At 43.9% G+C, this 24,221-nt stretch overlaps 1 protein-coding gene across 1 annotated transcript in view; it reads right to left on the bottom strand.

The window, feature by feature from the left end:
- Nucleotides 1-24,221, bottom strand: part of TBCD (tubulin folding cofactor D) — a 171,932-nt gene that overhangs the window by 144,404 nt on the left and 3,307 nt on the right. The window contains exons 3-7 of the mRNA XM_018553643.1: nucleotides 22,950-23,047; nucleotides 22,721-22,822; nucleotides 21,389-21,535; nucleotides 21,228-21,283; nucleotides 18,150-18,282 (exon numbers count right to left, since the gene is read on the bottom strand). Of these exons, the coding sequence (XP_018409145.1) occupies nucleotides 18,150-18,282; nucleotides 21,228-21,283; nucleotides 21,389-21,535; nucleotides 22,721-22,822; nucleotides 22,950-23,047 (536 nt within the window). The remainder of the gene's footprint in view (nucleotides 1-18,149; nucleotides 18,283-21,227; nucleotides 21,284-21,388; nucleotides 21,536-22,720; nucleotides 22,823-22,949; nucleotides 23,048-24,221) is intronic.

Genomic DNA, 24,221 nt, shown 5'->3' with positions numbered 1-24,221 from the left:
GCATGCTTTTGTCGGGGTCTGTATTGCTATTCTTAGCATTTATAGGGATTTTAAACCTTCACATTCCTTCCCACTTCTGGACTGGACATAGTCAAATTTTTCTTCTACAGTAAAAGGTGGGCAAACTCCGTCCCTCCAGCTGTGAGGAAACTATAAATCCCATAAAGCATTGCAAGATTCTAAGAGCCACAGACATGACTTCCAGAGGCAGATGCATGATAGGATTTGTATTTTCAACACAGCGGGAGGGCTGGAGGTTCTTTTTAGCAGGATTGGTACCTGTAAGCGCAAAGTGATGCTGTATAAGGGGATTATACAGCATCACTTTGCACTTACAGGTACCAATCCTGCTAAAAAGAAAGCTTCCTTTCCGTACCCCAGAATACGAGCCAGCTCGACTGGGTGCTCTGCGCAGGATTCCATTACATCTCTGTGTTGTATCACAGTACAGCAAAACTGAACCAAAGGAAAATGGAATGGCAAGGCTAAAAATAACGAGTGAGACAGAATAAGTGATATAAAACTGGAGGAGCACCTCTACAAGTCATCTGGAGATGGGAACCACACACCCCAGGATTTTCCATTGCCTGTGACATAAGGTGTGATTTCCTCATATCACGACATGCAATGATTCAGCATTTCCACCCGTAACATTTACCGCATAGCTGCTCTCATTATTTACATACCAGAGCCGGTACAGTTGCGGCATACTTTTATAATTGAAGGCAATGCAAAGGGTTGACCTAATTTGCTCTTAAGACGTGCAATTAAGCATAACCTGGCCTGATGCCACCTGCCAAGATGACTTTCCAAGTGTTAATGAAACCTACGCTGTCTCTGCTGCATTCTAAAGACATGAATACCCAGCTGAGAAAAGTCCCAAAATACCAAAAGAAAAATCATAAAACATAAATTGTGCACAACTGCCGTTGCGCAAACGCACACGGGCATGCCGAGAGAATGTGCACTGCAATATATTCTGCCTACAATTAGGGGGGTGGTGACTGAGGTTTGGAGCTCTCCTCACCGGTGGCCATCGGCTACAGGGGTCTATGTCCCCTCCAATCACCTCAGGAGAGCAGTGGGCATCAGAGGGTACACAGAACCCATGAAACACTGGCTCCCAGTGGGTAGAGATGCAAAATCAACCAATTGATAATGAGAATCGTTGACAATGATTCTCATTATCGATTAAATTGATTAGTTGTTGCAGCCCTACTAAACACACAGATGCAATACAAGTAAAGGAGCTTTTCCACCTGGCAAATGGTATCTATTTGTGCCTATAAAGTCCTAAGATTTACACCGCTCTAGCACACAGGACAGCCAGGCTGGTAAGCTGACTTTTATCTACTGCAGTTAGGAAATACAACTAGGTCACTTCTCTGTCTTCAGCCTGTGATTGGATAGTGAAGGATCAGTGTACCAAGTAGTGAGTGCCCTATCTGCATCTCTCCCCCTAAATGACCATATACAATTACCACAAGAAAATATATAGGGTTTGCGGAGAGATGTGAATGACCAAGACTGAGTAGTTATCTAAAATTGTTTGCAAATTATATAAACAGAATTTATAAATATACATTAAAATCCAGGACTATTCATGTATCCTATGTTTCCCGCATGAACATTAACGTGCATATATTCAATATGTGATTTCAAGTATATCTCAATACAGTCAGAATTATCACATCATTATCCTCATGATAATAGTAAAACATTAATATAGTTAGCCAAGGTAGTGATTTATCTTGGTTTGTCCCGACGCGTTTCGCCGGAGGCTTCCTCAGGGGACTTGTGTAAATTGATCATGCACGGTCAGTACGGGAAGTACAGGAGATGTAAGGAGGGTCGGAAAGATGAAATGTTGAGGACTGGAAAATTCCAGCCACCTGACCCCGTCCTTTGTCACACCTGGGGCCTCAAGAGTACATAGAGGGATATGACCCCAGTTTTCTTCCAGTGGCTTGCCCGAACCATCCAGCACATATGCAGAGGTTCTGATGAAGCCTAGTTAGATATTTTAGTTCAGGTGATTGCTCCCCCTGCTGGTGTTGTAACTTTCTCAGCCTGTCCGGGAGGTGATCTCCAAGATGGAGGAACCATAGCAGAACGATCATTTCTCCCCTTCTCTCTCCTTTTGTCAGCATGTTTCCTGTCTGTATATTTGCACGCACTACATGCACTGACTGTCTCCAGGTGCATTGTGGTAGCCTTCAACATGGGTTTATTGGCTTGTTTGTTGGAACGCCATTCTAAAAAAAAGCCACCAAACACATTGCTGTGCATTACCGTGCCTTGTAGGAACACCAGACGCCATTCTAAATAAAAGCCACCAAAAACAGTGTGATGCATTACCGTCCCTTGTAGGAACACCAGGCGCCATTCTATATAAAAGCCACTAAAAACAGTGTTGTGCATTACCGTGCCTTGTAGGACCAGACGCCATTCCAAATAAAAGCCACCAAACACAGCGCGATGCATTACCGTGCCATGTAGGAACACCAGATGCCATTCCAAATAAAAGCCACCAAACAGCGCGATGCATTACCGTGCCTTGTAGGACCAGACGCCATTCCAAATAAAAGCCACCAAACAGCGCGATGCATTACCGTGCCTTGTAGGAACACCAGATGCCATTCCAAATAAAAGCCACCAAACAGCGCGATGCATTACTGTGCCTTGTGGGAACACCAGATGCCATGCCAAATAAAAGCCACCAAACAGCGCGATGCATTACCGTGCCTTGTGGGAACACCAGACACCATTCTAAATAAAAGCCACCAAACACAGTGCTGTGCATTACCGTGCCTTGTAGGAACACCAGATGCCATTCCAAATAAAAGCCACCAAACAGCGCGATGCATTACCGTGCCTTGTGGGAACACCAGACACCATTCTAAATAAAAGCCACCAAACACAGCGCGATGCATTACCGTGCCTTGTAGTAACACCAGACATAGGTCTGACAGAGGCTTAAATAATTGTACATAAAACTCAACTGAATTCATTGGTTTAGAATTTATCTTCGCCTGGAGTTCACCTTTAAGCATGATAGGCAGGATAATGAACCAACCGCTTTCACAGAAATAGGGTAAGGGGACCAGGGGCTAAGGTTTGCATGTCAATATCCCCAGGATTCAGGGGTCACAGGGCATTGTAAAAGACGGTATAGGCAATGTGCAAGTAGCTGAAGGTTGGCTTTTTATTATTGCTGCTTTACAACATTTTGTTGGATGCAAATGTTCAAGATGACAGATTGAGACCAGATCCAGACTCCAACATGACACAATCATTGCAAACAATGATCAGATATTTTGCATCAAGTGTGTTGCACAGCCAGCTATCAGGTCAGCATTGTGGCAGGGCTCTATCTGCCTAATTCCTGATAATTACAAGTAAACAAAATACTATATTTAGCCCCAGCTTACAGCAATTAGGCATAAATCACCAGCCCACCTTTCTAGTTTTCCTGACAATTCACTAAATGGCTTGACTAATGCACACAATTCATGGACAGCCCTTCACAGCTTCCCTCACAGCTCATCACAAGCCTTCATGGGTGACTCAGGAATCTTTTTATAGGAGAAGGTGATTTTATTTAATATTAGCAAACAGAGAGATTTCTAAGAGAATAGAAACAAATGACAAATATTTAGCGCAGAGCGATCCAGCCTATGGAAGCGCAGACCAAAACTCAGAGCTCCTGGGTTCTGTGCCAAGAATAAATTTGATGCGATAACCTGGAGGCTAGTCACCTGCTCTATTCCAAATCGAAGTGCCAAAATAGATTGAAAACAACCAAAGAACAGGGATAGGACTCTCTTTCTGCTTTACTCAAAATAAAAATCTATTTGAATAATAAACAGAAGCCTAGCAAATGTACATTTAACAACAGCTCACAGGGGGAGCAGAGAGACAAGCTGCATTCTCATAAATGAAGCGTCTCGTGATGTCACTGGTCCCTACTGAACAGACAGGCTGCTTTCTCATGAATATGAAGGGTCTCTGTGATGTCACTGGTCTCTAGTGATGGGATAGGCTGCGTTCTCATGAATATGAAGGGTCTCGGTGATGTCAATGGTCTCTAGTGATGGGATAGGCTGCGTTCTCATGAATATGAAGGGTCTCGGTGATGTCACTGGTCTCTAGTGATGGGATAGGCTGCGTTCTCATGAATATAAAAGGTCTCGGTGATGTCACTGGTCTCTAGTGATGGGATAGGCTGCGTTCTCATGAATATGAAGGGTCTCAGTGATGTCACTGGTCTCTAGTTATGGGATAGGCTGCGTTCTCATGAATATGAAGGGTCTCGGTGATGTCAATGGTCTCTAGTGATGGGATAGGCTGCGTTCTCATGAATATAAAAGGTCTCGGCGATGTCACTGGTCTCTAGTGATGGGATAGGCGGCGTTCTCATGCATATGAAGGGTCTCGGTGATGTCACTGGTCTCTAGTTATGGGATAGGCTGCGTTCTCATGAATATGAAGGGTCTCGGTGATGTCACTGGTCTCTAATTAATAGATGGGCTGCATTCTAATGAATATGAAGCGTCACAGTGATGTCACTGGTCTCTGGTGAACAAAATCGATAAACATCCTACACCTGGTGAAAAGGAAAGCTACAGAAAGTACTGTTTTGCAGTATGATCCAGTTTTGATGTTTAGTTAAATAACAATGTGCAAACTGTAAACAAAACAAATCTCCAAGTAATTAGATGTACCACACCCCATATGATGCAGTTCAATTCTGCTTTATAGGGCTGACAGAGCAGCCTGGATGATAGAAGAGACTCCCCAAGCTACATAAACGTCCACGATTACCGGTTACGCCTGACCCATGCCTAACAGGACTGAATGCCCTGGTATCAGGCTAAATTATGGGTTCTTATTGCAATTGCGAAAATTTTAACCGGTTGCAAATGTTTCGATGACCTACAAATGTCACATAACTCCATGATTATCATCTTAAGAGTAACACTTACATAACAAACGTTGAATAATGTAAAACATGCACTATAATGATGTTTATTATTCCATAAATTATAGTCATATACAAGGAAAAACAGTTTGCGCTAGTCTACCCTGTATAACAACTGCCTTGTAGAAAAAGGTAATGTGAAATATGTATGAGAAAGAAATATTATATAATAGAGACCAGTGACATCACCGAGACCCTTCATATTCATGAGAACACAGTCTATCCCATCACTAGAGACCAGTGACATCTCCGAGACCCTTCATATTCATGAGAACGCAGCCTATCCCATCACTAGAGACCAGTGACATCTCCGAGACCCTTCATATTGACGAGAACACAGCCTATCCCATCACTGGAGACCAGGGACATCACCGAGACCCTTCATATTCATGAGAACACAGTCTATACCATCACTAGAGACCAGTGACATCTCCGAGACCCTTCATATTCACGAGAACACAGCCTATCCCATCACTAGAGATAAGGGACATAACCGAGACCCTTCATATTCATGAGAACACAAGTCTATCCCATCACTAGAGACCAGTGACATCTCCGAGACCCTTCATATTCACGAGAACACAGCCTATCCCATCACTAGAGACCAGGGACATCACCGAGACCCTTCATATTCATGAGAACACAGTCTATCCCATCACTAGAGACCAGTGACATCTCCGAGACCCTTCATATTCACGAGAACACAGTCTATCCCATCACTACAGACCAGGGACATCACCGAGACCCTTCATATTCACGAGAACACAGTCTATCCCATCACTACAGACCAGGGACATCACCGAGACCCTTCATATTCACGAGAACACAGTCTATCCCATCACTAGAGACCAGTGACATCTCCGAGACCCTTCATATTCACGAGAACACAGTCTATCCCATCACTAGAGACCAGGGACATCACCGAGACCCTTCATATTCATGAGAACGCAGCCTATCCCATCACTAGAGACCAGTGACATCACCGAGACCCTTCATATTCAGGAGAACACAGCCTATCCCATCACTAGAGACCAGTGACATCACCGAGACCCTTCAATTAAATACATTGAAATGTTTTACTGCATATAAATGCATTTCAGGTAGAAATCCCATTCTTTTCTATGTACCTGGTTTACATCCCTGTGCTGCAGTTTAGTGTATTTTGAAAGACAAATCAGAAGGGCCCTTTGTGTGTGCATCACCACCCGCGCTGAAAGGCGTACGTATAGTGGTGAATGGGCCCTTAATGAAGAACTACTCCATATTGGGGAAAAAAGGAAGTTGGGCTTTCAAACCAAGTAGTTGGACAGCTAATAATTTTCTATGCAAATGTAACAAGATGCAGAAAAGTCACAAGGAACCTAAAGTGAGATGACGTGAAACTTGTGCAAAGAAAAACAAGCTTTTACTGAAAATAAAAGCTTTTAATAGAAACAAAAATGTTCTTTAAAAACAAACCCCACGGGCCATGCAGCGTCATATCACACCCCGGAAAAATATGAGGGGACTTCAGGCAACGTATTGTATGCGTTTTTGCCTCTGGGTCCTGTATGAGAGGACTGGGCTCAGGCACCTGTTACCAGTGCCTTAGGGTTAATCCACCTGGTCAGTCTCCCGGGCTATACACAGACCAGGAAGCAATGTAATGACGGGGTGAGTTAATGCAGCAGAATACAAAATGTCTACCTTCAAAATATAATTAATAGGGCACCACTTGAATATGAGGTACGTTTCCTGGGGTGAGTGCCATCCGTGAAGCCGCAGTACGTTAAGCTGTGCACGGTAGAAGATATTTAGGCTAGTCATTGCACGGTGCAGATGTCACTCTTATTTACAGCCGTAATTAAAAGCCTGAATTGTTTTTCCAGTTATGGCACCTGGGGCTACCTGTAGACGATGGCATCTCTGTCACGCAAGAAGTGGGTGGGTCAGCGCCTTGAGCTCAAACCAAGCTGGGCCGTCACCTGACAACTAATCACAGGTTATTAAAGGTGTACCCTTGGACCAGGAGGCATCTGTCCCAGTGATTTTATTGTGGATCATCATTAAGTACTACAGGTTAACCCTCTCTCTGCTGGGTGCACCTGTCCTGGCCACCCATTAAACTAAAATCTCACTTACTCCTCTGCCTAAAAGATATTTACTTCTTTAATCTGTGTACTTCCTTGATCACTGTTCTTATATTTCCCAATACAGGTTATATAAAATATTGTACAAGAGATTTAATCTGAGTATAATCCTGTGCTTGGAGTCAAGCTCAGTCACCAAAAAAAAGGATATCAGAGTAACGCAGATTTTTATTTCACTAGCCTGCTGAGTGGAGCGCCTACTAAAAGGGGCACTACACCGATATAAACATTGGGGGGAATTTATCAAAACCGGAGCAGACAAAATCTGGAGATTTCCACTGCAGCCAATCAGCTTCTCTCTTTCGTTTTCAAATCTTACCTGAGCAAACTGAAGAGAGATGCTGATTGGTTGCCATGGGCAACTGCTCCAGATTCTGTTTGCTTCACGCGATATTAAACCCTCCTTTTTTCATATCTATTTGCTATAGGGATGCCCACCTTTGCCTGAGGCTGCTGTTTTGCTTTAAAATCTTTTCATTCCTTGTTTTCTAGTGGGTCCCCGCAGCGTTCTTCCCCCCGCCCCCTGTACGGGTGCCACCATCTTTCTAATGGAGGCAGACAGGCCACTCCCCTTCTCTCTGTGATTGAAGGCAGAAGGAGCCTATGGCAATTAACTACAATGACACAATATGAACTTCCTGGTGTCACCGTTCTCACAGAGCCTGCCATCTGAACTGCAACTCAACGTCTGAACAATGTAACCCCATCATTGCTTGCTGGAAGCAATGCATGATGGGATATGTGATCTTGAGAAATCAAGATTGCATCACATCGAGCAGCAGGAAAAGAGACGTAAAGCACACTGGGAATCCAGGAAGTTGATGGAAGTGACGGGTAGACGGAAGGCAGCGCTCACTACATAAAATTGATTTTTTCCAGTAAGCTTTGATTGTATTATCAGAAACAACTCCAGCATGTATTCCTATTACAGTGCTGATGTTATAACAGGATACCATATGCTGGGACTTTACAACTCCATTAGGCATATTTCAATTCTCCCTTTCCTGCTGTAGCTTAGAACCTGACTAGCTGCAGTGGGCAACGCGGGCTATAGCCTTCCCGGCCGTCCGGTGCTGCAAAAACAGCTCCGTGTATAATGCTCGCGCCTGACATACGAGGCCTAGAAAAGCACCTGCTCTACGTCAACTGAAACCGCACACCTGTTGTGTTAACAGGTGGAAGGGAACGATGTGGGGGAATGTCACAGCGCAGGGAGAGGTACAAGCCCAGACAGGCAGAACAGAATGCTGTAGTGCTGTGTAGGTGTGCCAGGAACAAAAGCATTAAGTGTGGCTTACAGGGGTAAAACTTGCCCGTCCACCTCATGCTGTGAATGATTAAATAGGACAGTGTTTTGACAAGGTGTCACTGAGCTCCAACTCACTGCGGTTATTATATCTACTGCCTAAAATCAGAATATTGTAAAATATTGCACAGCAATAAAAGCAGATCTAGCATCGGCCGTGATCATCGTATTGAACAAGTAGGGCACACCGGCACCCCTACACACATGCACCCAAATGATTTAACCACTTGAAGCCCAGCGTGTTTACACCCCCTTCCTGGCCAGGCTATTTTTCAGTATTCAGCGCTGCGGTACTTTGACTGACATTTATTCCGTCATGCAACGCTGTACTGAAATTAATTTTATACCATTTTTGGGGGACAGATATAGCTTTCTTTTGCTGGTATTTAATCACCACTGCGGTTTTTATTTTTTACTATATAACAAAAAAAGTAAAATCTAAAAAAGACGGGGTCACGTCGGGTAAATAGACACCAAACAAGTCAAGCTTTAAAATTGCACGTGCCCGCGAAATCGCAAAAAAAGACCACACCCAAAATTAGCAATAGGCGACGCTTTCAAAGCTATTACCGCTCATCGGTTTAGTACTATCAGTGATTAATGGCCCTAAAATTATTGCTCTCATTCAGACGTTCGCGGCGATATGTAACATGTGCGGCACAATAGGCGGAATCGTCATTTTCGCACAATTGCGCACCCGACGCATAATTGCGTGTGCATGTGGGGGAGCAGGGGACTTTTTTTTAAATTGTGTTATTTTACTTTATTTTTTATTTCTGACAATTTTTTTTAGCTTCTTTATTTTTGTACCCTTAACTTTGTTGCTGTCACACAGGGGACTAAGAAATCCCCTATGTGATAGCCAATTCACATGACAGGTCCTCTTTATGGAGACATCAGGGGTCTCTAAGACCCCTAATGTCACCTAGGGACCCCCAGAGAAGTTGATGAAGCACAGATCTGCTTCACCAGCTTCTCACCGATGTTCTGTACCGGAGAGTGACACTGAATGCAGGAAGTGATGTAATAACATAGGCGGAGTGCGTTTGGTATCACTCCATCTGTGACAGGAGCCGGCGCTATAGAGGAAGCATTGGCTTATGCGGCTCTGCTCCCTCCGCTGCCGTCTCGTTTCCTCTAGCGCTGGCTCCGTTGGCACCGCTGATTCTCTCCCGCGGCTCTTTAAGTTTCCCCTTATGCCACCACCGGCCCTGGGAATGGTCACAACTAGGTCTTATTTTCGGGGAAACACGGTAGTTAGGCACCAGCCGTAATTTTTAAGCAGCACTGGCGACCTGGCTTCTGGAATTTGTCCAGCCCTGATTTATAGTCATGATTTAAAAATAAGTGAATTTAGGGGTGTCACGTGACACTTTTCAGACAGAGTTTTATGTACCGGGAACAGTTCCTTAGCATCCTCATGTCTAATATACTGTATTGGAAATGACGACTCACGGATCCTTAGACTGCCAGAACGGAGGGGAGTCCGTTAATTTTTCCTGCTGCAGCCAAAATACATCACAATGCTTTCTTATGGGATTTCTGGTGCTCTGTTCACACCAGTGCAGTCCGTTCCGATGCAGTCAGAAAAAATACTGCTTGCCCTATTTTAGCTGCATCGGATTGCAACTGAACGCATCAAAAGCACATGCAAATGCACTGGAACGCACCTGAAGTCCCATTTTAAGCACACACAAAAAATCAGATGCATGCAGTTCTGGTGCAAACTAGCCCTTAAGGCCACATAGATGCTGGAATGACCTCACCAGTGGTTGAACCACCAAGGTACAGATACAACTCTACCCAATCAGCATCCTTCCCCTGCTGTCCAAAATCTTGCAGACACCAAATCACAAGCAAGAGAGCAGCGACGGATCAGCTTCCTGCTGGTCCAGCCAACGTGATGAACCTACCAATATGTTTTTGGATTATAAGAGGAAACCGAGCACCCAGCAAATAAAAAAAACCTGCACAAACACAGGGAGAACATATACACTTTGCAGCAAGTGTCCCCGGGTGGAAGTGAACTCATGGCCCCTCAACGCTGCAAGGTCACGATGCTAATTACATATGGGCCAATCCATAGTCCTGCTCCATACAGAGGCACAGAACTCTAACACTGCTCCACAGTGCTGAGTGCTCCAGCGTGGAACCTGCTTCCCCCCCCTCCTCTGATGGCCGATCAGGCAGAAAAGTGGGACATGAATAAGACAGACAGCGGGAGATAAGACCTCCCGTGTTAAACCTAATTAGAGGCAATTACAGCTCTTGAAAAGGATCTGCAGGAGTAAGATCTCTAAGCCCTTTCTGGAACAGGGAGGAAAAATAAAATAAAAAGCGTCTACACTATTAACACCCAGCAAAGCTTATTAGCAAATTAAACCCTGTGATCAGTGCCACCCGATACCTAGACCGGAGCGAGGGCTCCGTCCGACGATAACAAAGCCTGCGTTGTAAGGGAAAAGCAGGCGGTTTGGGGAAGGGAGGGTCACAACTGTACAAAGAGCAAGGTCTGCGGGCAAATTAATTACTGGAGCCTGGAAACTAGAGTTTCAAGTCGGTGAAACTGGAACGACCACTTTAAAGATTATCACTGCTCGCCATCCAAAGGGCCATTAAGCAGATTAAAGGCAGGTCTCATTTTAGAGGACAATCAAAATCTATTTAGCTAATTTCCATATCAATCCCACCTTGGATCCATGGATGGGCTTTTGTGGTCCAAAACAAGACACAATGTAAAGATTGTGCACAGAAGAAGAGGGCCACTTCACATGAAAAGAAAGGGTCGGCCAATCAAATTGCCTCCTGGCCTATCGCATCCCTTTATCACTCCAGGAATTGGTGGCCGAGTTACAAACTCCTGAGAATAAAGGACGGAGCATCAGACTGATGGATAAAAAATAAATTTGATTTAAAGTGCCTGCAAAAGCAATCCAACGCATTTTGGGGGTTCTGAAGAACACCCTTTATCAGGGATTAAGGTAGGGGTGGGCAACTCCGGCCCTCCACCTGTGATTTAACTACAAATCCTAACATGCCTTTGCCTCTGGGAGTCATGCCTGTAACTGTCATTCTTGCAATGCCTCATGGGACTTGTAGTTCCATAACAGCTGGAGGGCCGGAGTTGCCCACGCCTGGATTAAGGGCTTGCTTGCACAATGTCTGTTGAGATGCGTTATCTTGCACTATTCCAACTGCAATCATTGGATCATGGGTGCAATGCTCTGGCTCCTGCAGACTCTTTCTCCCAGTCCCTGTCCGTACCAAGGTATGGAATTTAGTTACAGGAGGAAGTATGAATGAACTACAAGTGCGGTGATGTCACCGCACTTGTATTATATTGAGAATTACAAGTCCCTCTGCCGCAGCAGTAGCCGGGACTAGTACTCTCTCCATTCACAGAGCCCATCAAAAGAAGTGTGAATGGAGGACACGGCGGTGCCATGCACTGCTGGGCCAAACTTAATGGTTTACAGCAGACTGCAGGGAGAAGAACCCCGCGATTCAGGTAAATGCGGGGTGGGCTGAGGTTGCATTGTATGTGCGTGCACATGGGGGTCGGGGGGACTTTTAAAAAAAATTGCATTTTTTTATTAAAAAAATTCTATCTGTAACTTTAATTTTTAAAATTGTTTTATTTTATTTTTTACAGCCAATTTTATTGCCATCACATTTTATTACACATGGCGCTAACAAGGCTAATGTAATAGCAAATATTATGTGACAGGTCCTCTTTATAGAGACATCTTTCAGACCCCTAATGTCACCTAGGGCCCCCGAAGAAGCTGATGAACCAAAGATCTGCTTCAGCAGCTTCTTCTTCTGGCTGTAGGAGCCGGAGAATGTGCCCAGTGACACTGGAAATGATGGAATTCACATCACATCCGGGTCCAGTGATCGGAGGATAGATAAGCGGCTGGAAGCCTGCTGATCTCCCTCCGATCCATCAGGGGAGACACACCACGCCGTCTGACGGCGGCGGGGGTGATACACACGGCGCCGCACCGTACAAGCGATCCGCCACCTGTACAGACACCAGATCGCTTGTATTTAAACAGCAATTGCCTGCTGTTTAAAACAGTACCAAGAACACGGCTTCCAGCGGATGGCGTGTATTTCATTTGTTAAAACAATAGAAAACTACTTTTAAAATGGTAACATGTTACAACGCTGAGATATTACAGATCAGGATTACTTCCGCTTTAACAAAACAACAAAGGTGTAGAACGACGCGGCACAGCACTGAATTATCATATTCATCTCGATGCAGAAGACAGGAAGGCACGTTGCTGCGAGGCGAAAGTCGGGGCCTGCTGGTTTCAGTGTTACTTAAGCAAGTATCGCTTCAGTTTGGTTCAGCTAATGAACAGGTGTACTCAGCGGCAGCCAAACCCTCAAGAAGAATTATCAGATTATAGAGCAGTAAAAGAACAAGGGCAGCAGGTTGCTGCATGATGCAAGGACGGCTCACAGACGTAAGGAGAGGAAACTTTACAATGCTCACCGACCGGATGGATTTTTTTTATCATATGGTGACTGGGATGACAGGGGTAGACACAGACCATGACTTTGTGATTTATTCCACACAGAAGGACATCACCTGACTATCTGTATTAATCGTGAATTCTCTCCCATTACAGAGCAGTTACAATTAGCTCAGTTTGGACCTAAAATAAAGAATATAACACCACAAAGGTTTTTTTTTTAATTTGGAAGGGAGCACATCGTAATTACAGCCTCTCCTCAGCACCCCTCTGAAGATTTCATACGCTGCAAAAAATAAAAGCTCCGGATGCTTGGTCGATTCAGAAATTAAAGTGGAACTCAGTGGGGAAAATAAAAAAATGACATATGATGCAGTCTGTCAGTAGCATTAACACGGCGAGGGGGAAATGACTAAAAGTGGAGCAGACAGAATCAGGAGGAGCTGTGCATGGCAAACAATCAGCTTCAGCATGATCAGACAAAGTCAACCACGACCCCCTTTCACTAGAAATCACATCAGCATTCAGCTCTGCATGCTGATATAGAATCATCTTACATTCATTAGTTAAACATATTTTACTTTTACTTACCATTATTGTTTTTCCACTTCCTGGTCCTCTTGGGCATTAATGATAATCATTATATAATCAATAATCTGTGCCAAAGCACTGCATCCTGTGAAGGTTACATCAGCAGAGTATTGCTGGGTAAACTCATGAGAGATCTCAGGGAAAGGCATTTTCCTCCCCTGAGCTGATGTGCATGGTCACATGTCCTTGTCACATGTGCCAGAGTTCCAGGAAGTAAAGGGAGATCTAGTAACCTGGTATTAGTAAAAATTTAAACCATCCGAGCATCCCTACCCTTTTCCTGGGAATCACACTCCCTCTGCTATTTGGGTATTCGCCTTACCCCCTCCCTTGAATCCCTATATGCAGCAAATTACCCCCCTCTATTCTCCCACCTTTCTCAACTACTGCACTCCTGGTCAAGGTACTCTATTTCCTGGTTAGGAAGAATTTCAGCCGTCAAAATGACCTACCTACCTAAATTACTATACCTGTTCAGAGTGCTCCCTGTCCCAATCCCGGCACATAAATTCCGGATATTGCAGCGTCAGCTCTTCCACTTTATCTGGCACAATACCCGCCCCCGGATCTCACGGCAAACGCTTTATTCGCCTAAACATAGAGGTGGTTTAGGGGTCCCGCATATATTCAGTTATTATGTGGCGGCCCAAATTGCTCCTCTGACTAGGTACCACGCCACCCTTGATCCCCCACTCTGGGTCTCATTAGAGGCAGTCGCCTGCGCTCCGCTTGCTATAGATAATCTTCTGTGGCTCCTACCTAAAGACCGAACAAACGTCATAAACCCAGTTGCCGTCCCTGCGCGTATGGAATGCCCATAAATACTCGGCGCAGCTACTGTCCCCTCACCGTCCGCTTCTGTCGTTCGTTTGGAATCCCTCGTTTCCCCCTGGCTGCGAGTCCCCCGCGGCTTTTCACCACTGGAAACTGAAAGGCGTCACTGGTATACACACCCTATACACTTCGATGGCTCGCAAGACGTTTCAGCAATTGCGATCTTATTATCAACTCCCAGCCACCGAACATTTTCGCTACCTCCAGGTCAGACACTTTTTGTCCTCCCAAGTCCCCAAATTCCCTACTGGCCACACGTTCACCTTTTTTGAAAGGGCCTGCAACAAATGACCAATACGCTCCTGGACTAATTTCCTCCATATATGACTGTCTACTAGCTAACCTCACTACTAATCCCCACACCTATATATCTGCCTGGGAGAGAGACCTGGGTTACCCCATTGATGAAGCTGACTGGCAATCTATATGGGAAACGGCCAAATCCAGCTCCCGGAGTGCGACCTCACTAGAGACCAACTACAAACTACTCTATCGCTGGTACCTTGTCCCAAGTCGTATGCGGGCATTCGTAACAGGACATACGGGGGAGTGCTTCCGAGATTGTGGAGAAGTGGTGGTCCTATCCGACAGCACAGGCCTTTTGGCACTGTGTACTGGACTTCTTGGCTAACCTGATAGGGACGACGCTGCCGTTTGATCCGAAGGTGGTGTTACTCAACCTTCCTCCAGAAAGCATAACTCATGCCAGTCATAAATTTCTGGTGCATGGTGTCACGGCGGCTAAGCAATCATTGGCGAAATCCTGGAAGTCCACTTTTATCCCTTTTGCTTAAGTAAAACGCAGGCTCCACTGGACCTTCATTAACGGGCGTATCACTGCCAGGCTAGAAGACAAAGTCGCACGCTTTGAACAGACGTGGCAACCATGGATCCAATATCTCCAGTCGCAGTCATTTGACAGCAGTCTGCTACCACTTTAAAAAACTACGCTTCAACAATGAAAATCCCCCATGCATGCCCAGAACCCACACCGGTAAGCCCTCTCTCCTCCCCTCTCCCTTCTCACCCCAGTCTTCCCTACTCTCTCCCCTTTCTTTCCTCTTTCTCTCTGCAACTGCCCTTCGTAGGCGCGATCTTTCATGGTTGACGTTTGCAGTGGTTTAGTACTCTCTCACAGCAAGAATGGCGGTCCTGTTATGCAGTGCCTCACAAAGGAACAACTTCCTCTATTTAGCCCTGTAAGTTTGCCGGACCCCTCAGTATTCAGGTGGACCCTGTCACAAACTTGATCAACTCGACGGGCGAGCCTACTACACCAGCGATACCTGTCATTTTGTTTAACTCTAGAGCTGTGCCTCTCCCAATACATTCTGTACTCCCTTGCACTGCGTGCTGTACTCACATGTTTCCACTGTCTTAGCAAAAATGTAATGTTACGTTAAAATCAATAAAAATCTTTGACTTAAAAAATGTAAACCATGAGAAGCATGGGGAAGAAGAGAAAAATAAGGTATACAATTATCCGGCAATTATCTAGAAGTATGTGTTTGTCATTACGAAACATTTCTAAAGGTGTGTTTGTTGTCACTTTAAAGATAAAGTTCCTCTTTAAGCTTTGAAAGTGAAAGCTAGAAGCTGATTGGCTGCCATGCTCCAGATGTTCTCTGCTCCAGTCTTTTTAAATTCTCCTGAATATTTTTCTGTTTGTCTAAGTCCCTCCTGTAACCTAGCTTTCTTACCTGTTGATCCTGCCAGTGATTTGTTATTTCTAACCAGAGTGACAGCACTTCATTTTTTGCAGTAAAATCACACAACAGTGTTGTCACCCTGGTCTTAGATGGACATGTAGCACAAAAAGGTTAAAGCCCAACTCCAGCTAACACTAGTAGTAGTTTTTCTTTGTAGTTTTTTTTTTTTTGACCATTGTAAGCACAGCCAACTTTTTTTTATGATTTGTCCAACCCCTGTAACTGTCACTTTAAATGGACAGCTTGGCCTGTATGTAAATGTGAATAAAAATAAAAAGATGTGAAGTAAAGAGGAGTTTATACACTAAAATACTATTATTTCAGGTATTAGCCCCATACAATGATCACAAAAACAATATGGCTCACTATAGTGAGCCTTTAAGAATAAAAAGCAATGTGGAATAATGTGCAAAATGCAAACAAATGGGGGAAATGCAGTTCAAGGTACAAATGCCCACTTTTTTTTATTAAAGCAGAGCTCCAACCCAGGTGGACTGTTTTTTTTCTGTGGGGCAAAGATGAAGTCTCATTTATTCCAATGTAAAAGGTACAAAAAAGGTACACACATCTAAATGGAACACTAATCAGAAGAACACATCAAACTGAAGCCTATTCCCTGCACATTCCTTATTATAAAAGGGACTACTTGTCAGAAAATGAAAGCAGCTTCTATACTCAACAAGGGAACATCTGTAATATGGAGTTCACTTCACACCTCAGTCAAGGGAACACTAGTTCATTCATGCCTGTGAACCCTACAACATGACTCCTGGTGACGGAGTATAAAGATAAAAAAAAATACTATTCTGGTTAAAATGGCCTGGATGGGAAGGGGGTTTAACACCGCGGATGTCAACTGGTTAATACACACAGGAAAAAAAAAAAAACAATAGCGCCCTCTAGAGGACCTACTGAAATGTCACAACCTCGACAAGTGTTTGCTGTTTTTTAAAGTGACACGAAACTCTTAAAAACGCATTCAAGTATCTTAACTAATAACAAAAATGTATCTTATTTGTGTATGACTTGGCTGTAGATCCTCAAATCATCTCTGAATTGGTGCTGACACTGTCCTTCTGGAGGGTGGCTATTTTTGTTCTCTATGGTCCATGTGTGTTTTGTAAAGTAGCCACCGCTCCAAGCTCACTCCCGTGATGGACCACAATCTCAATACAAATTAGTAAAGTTAAAAGTGAAATTGTAGTCCATCCCAGGAGTGAGTTTGGAGCGGTGACTACTTTACAACACACACACAAGGACCATAGGGAACAAAAGTAGCCACCCTCCAGAAGGAAGGACAGTGTCAGCACCAATTCTGAGATATTTGAGTATCTACAGCTGAGTTATACACAAATAAGATACATTTTTGTTACTCGTTAAGGTGCTTGAATACATTTTAGGGATCTCATTTCTGAGTTGAGTATCTCTTTAAGGAATGGTCCATAAAAAATAGATATGTAAACATCGCACAGCTACTAAGGACAATTTTACAACATCAAGACCAAATGGAGCTTTAGCTACCTCCTTACAGAAACTCCTTCAGAATGATTAGGTTCTCCAATCTGCATCCCTTACCTTAGGTGGGGAAGGTGAATGTTTGTTAATTGCTACAAAATCCAATTACACACCAGCACCTAGGAAAGTTTATACTTTGTACAGCTAAGCAGAGTGCCAACTAAAGCATGGATGCTATTTTGTATGCAGCATTAGTATCAGCAAAGCCTTGAGGAACCATTCACACCAGAGTGATAATTAAAGGAACAGGGGATTGTGGGAAAGAGGCCTGTCACAAAGTTTTAGCAGCTTTAGCCTCTTTCAAAAAATTTTTTCTAGAAACAAGGGATTTTGGGAAAGCCTTTTGGAGGTAGAAGCCATGATGGTTCAATGGACTTATCCTCTTGCAGAATAGTCAACATAGCAGTTGTTTCTTCTGCAGCGATAACTGCAGTAAACTACTCACAGAAAAGAGCGCTGATATTGGGTTATGGAATGCACTAAAATACACTATATACTGGTAGGTGCTCTGTACAATGACTGTAGAGTGCTGGGTTACCTATGTGCGGGAGAGAAGAAGCCCTCTCCCCCCCTCCCGTTATTCCATGCATGTTAACATACCAAGGCCTGCAGAATCCCATCCATGATATTCCTGCCTTCGATGGTCAGGTACGAGGACTTTGACAATGTTGAGAGACACCAATCCAGGAAATCTGCCAATCTCTTCTGTTTCACATCGGGGCGGGTGACGAACCTGCAAAAGTATAAGGCATCAATCAGCTCAAAAAGCCAGATCCCTTCACGGGTAAAACAGGGGAAGGCCAATGTACAGCTACAAAGTATTTCCTTCTCACAACATTCAGGGGATCGGTTTTCTGACAGTTATTATTAAGCCCAATGCTCCAGATAAACCTAGGTGTCCTGGCTGGGAGTCTTGGGTGTCCACTAGTATCCCTATAATAAATGCGGGGAAGCATGAGCCAAATTCCTGGACAAGAATTGGGTGTTCTCATTCAATTGGGTGTTCTCATTCAATCTACATCCCTAGATTGTTTTTACTATTAAATACAATTTTTACACTATGGAGGCGCTCTCTTTTGTTCTTTTTCTCATAGACTGTTGTTCCATCTAATCTGTGGGAGCTGCCTCCACCGTGTTTGCTGTATTTTTACTGCTGGGCTCTTTTTGGATTTGAAGGCGCCGGTATTGTTTTGCAATTACATCCCTAGATAGTCAAAGTAGAAGGTGATGGATGTAAACAATGGAAATGTGGATTCTGTGCTAGACTACAAGGCTCATAGAATGAGGAGGGTGGCAGTCAAGAACAAATCTACTTTCATTTTTGCCGAGATCGTTGGGGCTTCCTATAAAAATTATCCTATGAGGCTCAATCCAGAGATGTATAAAACACATCCAACAGGAAGCAGACCTGCACCAGACCCAGAACATTCTGGTGGGATTATATCTTCCAGCTAAACTTGGATTCCCCAGAAATAAAATCTGGAATATGCGGCCAGGCAAAGGGAATTCTGAGGTGACCTTCTTAGCCTGCATTCCTCCTGTGGAAAATGACATTGCACCTGTCATGGGAAGTTACTGACAGTGCCAAAGCAGCCCACTTTCTAAATGTTGGTACCTACATAGGCTTAGGTCCACATTATACAGCTTGGGCCAGGTAATAGGTAAGGTCAGGTGCTGTCATTTCTGTGTCTACTCTTCCCTCACCCTGAGGTGTCTTGGGATCCTCCGTCACTTCAAATAAAGCTAAGTCGGAGTCTGAGGGGCAGCAAGTCAAGGGAAATCTTTTCAATGGGGTCATAAAGAGCAACAAAAACGTATTTTTTAGCAGAGTGCGAAAAGGTTAAAACCTCTGCCGGATCATTATTGCTGTGTGTGTGTGTGTCAGTTCCAGTGAACCCTTCCTTTTTTTAGTCCTGAGGTCACAGAAAATCACTTCGTCACGTTTTCAGACTTTATTTTTATTTTAATAGGAGAATATTAAGAAAGAAAATAGGTAAAAATTATGCATAGTGCAATTAAACAAAAAGCAATTACTGTATGTTGCTTTTAGCCTTTTAAAATAAGTCTCCATGACAGTTCATATACACAGAAAGCCTGTGATAAAAAGCAGAAATGTATGTTCTGAGACAGTTTTCTTAATGAGTACACTTTATGATCAGTGACATAAACAGCAATGCTGGAGCTTGGTGTAGTAGAATGACTCAGGAGTAAGTGTATCCTCAGGCTATGTATGTCTTATACAGAGAGAGCCCTGACTGGTTCTGTACTGCCATCTAGTGGCCAAACTCTAATTCTACAGGTGGGCCTAAAACTAACAAGAATGAATGTATTTATTCATTATAGATATTTATAAAGCCGACATCTTACACAGCGCTTTACATAGTTGCACATTCACATAAGTCCCTGCCCTCAAGGAGCTTACAATCTAAGAATCTGAAGTGTTACCAAGCATATTTTGCTTTACGAGTCAATCTACAAGGTGACAAGACCTCCAACACTCACTTCTTATTAGATGCAATTGCTACATAATTTGTCACTTTGATGTCCTTCAAGGAAAACTGCTAATATTAATAGAATTTGTTGGACTGACTGTAATAGGCTGATAACAAACTGGTGTGTCATGGACTGGGGTGGAAAGCTGTGTATCTTTGCAGTTTTACCACTTGAAGACCCGGTGTTTACGGGGGGGCACGATCTGCACCTTATACAAGCAATCCGCCGGCTATACGCTTGTATGTAAACAGGCATCGCTGCCTGTTTTTAAATTTGGCCACTTTCCCGCACACGAGTGGTCTTTAGACGGTCAGTCACATCCAGGAAGCTCCCGGACGGCCGTTCTCGTACATCGGCCGGCGGTTAAAAAAGAACTCCAGAAATGAAAAAAGATTACCCTTGCGGTGAGGCTACCTACGCACCTCAAGGGTTATGTACTTGTTTTGACTAGAGGAGTTAAATAAAGCAGATATACTCACCTGATCCTCGGTCCCGCTGGGCTGCTAGGCTCCCCGCAGCCTCTTCTCACCCAGGCTTCGGTGGTCAAAGGACTCCTGACATCATCACGTCTAATCCAGGTCCATTGACTCAGGTGAGTATATCTGCTTAATTTGAGCCCCCTAGACAAAATGAGCACTTAACCCTTACAGTGTAGGAGTAGCCCCACTGCGAGGCTACGTTTTTAAAATTCCTGAAGATCTTCTATTACCACTGATAAAATTATGAAGAAAACGGACAACCCCTCTACTGATGGCAGAGCAGGAAGTAGAAGGAAGTCGCTTGCAAAACCCTTAACATTCCAAAATAACTTCATCTGACCTGCTTTGGGCTTCTACACCAGCAGTCAGGTGACCCAACGTCTAGGGTGCTTATCAACTGGTCCCAGCAAAAGCAGCTTAATGAAAAGGCATTCTGACAGAGAAACAATAAGACTACATGCACACGGGACTATTATATGCATCTAGGGATTCCTGCGGCAAGAACCTGCAGATGCGTGCACCAGGAATCTCAGGTGGGTCTTTACAGATTTATACAGATAACATGGGGCAGCTATGAACAAATGCGGCTGCAGTCCGCCTGTCATTCACCTAAATGGGCACAGTAGGTGCATTTGTTTGTGGCTCTCCCCATGTTATCATACGTGGAATGATTACACATCGGGAGAGATGCTTGATCCAAACTTACTTTGATACCAGCACAGCAGCTCCATCTCGGGCCTTGTCACTCACCAATAAGTAGGACTGAAACAAAACCAACAAAATTACATTATTTAGGGAGGACAATTTCATGATTGTTAGAAGAAAAAAAAGATACAATGCAGCGAGTGCACATAACAGAACACGCACCTTAGCAACCTCCAGGATGGTGTCCATGGTAGATTGGCGTTTCTGTCCTTGATCAGTAGAGAGATTCCCATCCAATCTGGAGAGATCAAATGGAATAAGACAAGCCATGGAGAGCCACAGCAACAGCATGTAGCGGGTTTCCCATGTCTACAGAGAGAGATAAGGGGGTTGTCATGAAAATAATGCACCTTATAGAGCCAATCATACAGCTATGTACGCAAATCATAAGTTTAAACATTTCAATTGCCAATAGGTTTGTAAGGTAATGGCAATATTTCCTTGATCCTTCCTAGCCTTGTTATATGACTGACATAAGAAGGGAGATATCCCTTTGTATTCACCTATGTGTTTGAGAGTATCAGGACATATAGGAAGCACACTGAAGCAGTTTCCAATCAGGCTTTGCAGTCGCAGGATGTAGAAAGCATGGGAGGGGGGGAGCTGCAACATGAGTGGCATAGTGCTGCTGGTAATAGCCGGCACTATTCTAATGCTGAATTCTGGGCAACCAAAACACGGACAGAAGTCACACATGGCGCTATGCACTCATCAAGGTACATGTGAGCATATGGCTGTTTAATTTCCATCAGGTAATTCTAGGGTGAACCTTCAACTGACATTCATCACTCTCTGCAGAGAGAAGACAGTGAGCTAAGCGATATGCGGTCATGTGATCGATCAGCTCTCGATATATAGTGCCAACCTGTGACAGCTGCAGTGTGACACGCCAGCTCTAAGTATTGGAAACAGTACATTTCACTCTCCTAATACATAAATGCAGAAATGTAGCTGCTTAATCCAAATATCTATACTATGCACTTAAGAGCTATAGGCAAAACAGAGCATTACATTATTGATGTTACTTCACATTTGGTTATATGGTATCTTACTCATACAATCAGTAGAACGCTAGTTAAAAAAACAAAAAGATGATGTGGGTGGTAGGGATGCAACAACTAATTGATAATGAGAATCATTGTCAACGATTCTCATTATCGATTAGTTGATTCAGCTCAGCAGCCCCCTCCCCCGCGCCGCAGCATTGCTGTTCAGATGTTCCGCTCAAAACTATAAAGCTGAATATTGCAGCAAAAGCTGGTTTTGTTCATTTACCTTTTAATGGGATATTTATTTGTATCTTATTTTTGGTTGGAGTTCTGTGTTAAGCTCAATGTCCGGCACATGCTAACGATTATTAGGCTACAAACAGACCTTAAGTGAGAACATGCAAACGATTCTATAAACATATCTTGTATGTAGTGCTCTGTCACTGCTGTATGTGTAACAGACCTTCCAGATGTTGTCGAGGGGACACGGTCTGCTTTGGCTTACCTCGTGATCAGCAGGATTCTGCGCACGGATCATGTCGAGCACGGGATGTACATCAACCACTTCATGTGGGAAAAGGCGGATGAAAATTTTATAACCGCGTACCTGCAAGAAAAGATATCTGTAATATTGACAGCTTTCACGTCTCTTAATGTCCATAGTACTGAGATATTTATATGTTCAGAATGCATACATAATACACATCAGAAAGACAGAGCTGTGATTACATTACCTTAGAAATGATATAGAGGAATTTAAAGGCCAGGTGGAAAAGAAGGGGTGAGGATGATTTATCCCGAATAATTTCCAGTAACAGATCCAACATCCACTCTGCAAGAGAGAAAATCATTATCACTACAAAAAAAAAATCATACTGCCGAATTATGGGCTCACCTAAAGGAAAACCACAGCTATGAACACTCTTCGGTGAAGGATTCCAGAATAAACAGATTACAGAATTCTTGTATCCTTCACCTACTATGAAGTACTCATAAGGACAATTCTGTCCCCAGCAAACCCACACCTCAGCCGAACTTCAGGATAAACCAATATGGTCTAAACACAAGAGTCATGTGTATTCTTCCTTGAATCTTGGTGAGCTTTGTTGTGTATTCTTCCAGATCTGTGCAGTAATCCAGTGCGAGACTTGGAGCTTCCTGTAATAAAGACCGCTCACTGCTCTCTCTCCTTGTGCAGGGTGACTGGTCTCATCTCTGCCCACCTCCTGTAATAAAGAACAGTCACTGCTGCTCTCTCTCGTAGTGCAGGGTGACTGGTCTTGTCTCCACCCCCTGCTGTAATAAAGACTGCTCAATGCTGCTCTCTCTCCTTGTGCAGGGTGACTGGTCTTGTCTCCACCCCCTCCTGTAATAAAGACCGGTCACTGCTGCTTTTTCTCCTTGTGCAGGGAGACTGATCTTGTCTCCACCCCCTCCTGTAATAAAGATGGAGAATCTTCCAATGGGGACACTAGTTCTGATGAACACCAGGGTCTTCCCCGCACTGTTATCGGGCAACAAGTGAAGGGAGATCTCCCCTATGAGACACAGATGGCAAAAAAAGCTGACAGTGGTTATAACCCTCTCTTTCCCTATCCACAACGGAAAAAAAAATTTTTAGGTTTTGAGTTCCACTTTAAATGAAAGGTTTTGTGCCTTAGAGTTCAGCTTTAAGCATTTCAGAACCATCCAGACTCATAGCAGGACTTTTACATTAAAGGTCAAATGCAAGTCTACCAAACTAACTGGCGGCAATAGAAAATAATTGAAAAGGTTGAAATTGGGCTTGCAGCGTAAATGGCTGCCCTGAAAATTCGATGGATGGGAGGGGGAGGCACCTAGGGTCTTTGGCACTTTGGGTCACAAGAAAGGGGAGGCTCAGGGTTGCTGTCACTAATCAGGTAATTGTCCAGGGAACTAGAAAAAGGACAGGCAGGAAGTGAGGTAGTGACACACGATATGAAACCCTGCAGGCTCTGAAAAGTGTCATCTCCCTTCTCATACCG

Source organism: Nanorana parkeri, unplaced genomic scaffold (genome assembly GCF_000935625.1).
Source record: "Nanorana parkeri isolate BGI_ZX_2015 unplaced genomic scaffold, ASM93562v1 scaffold126, whole genome shotgun sequence".
In the NCBI taxonomy this organism is placed as follows: Eukaryota; Metazoa; Chordata; class Amphibia; order Anura; family Dicroglossidae; genus Nanorana; species Nanorana parkeri.
Note: the sequence above shows the minus strand (reverse complement) of the source record. Positions and strands in the feature narration are given on the sequence as shown.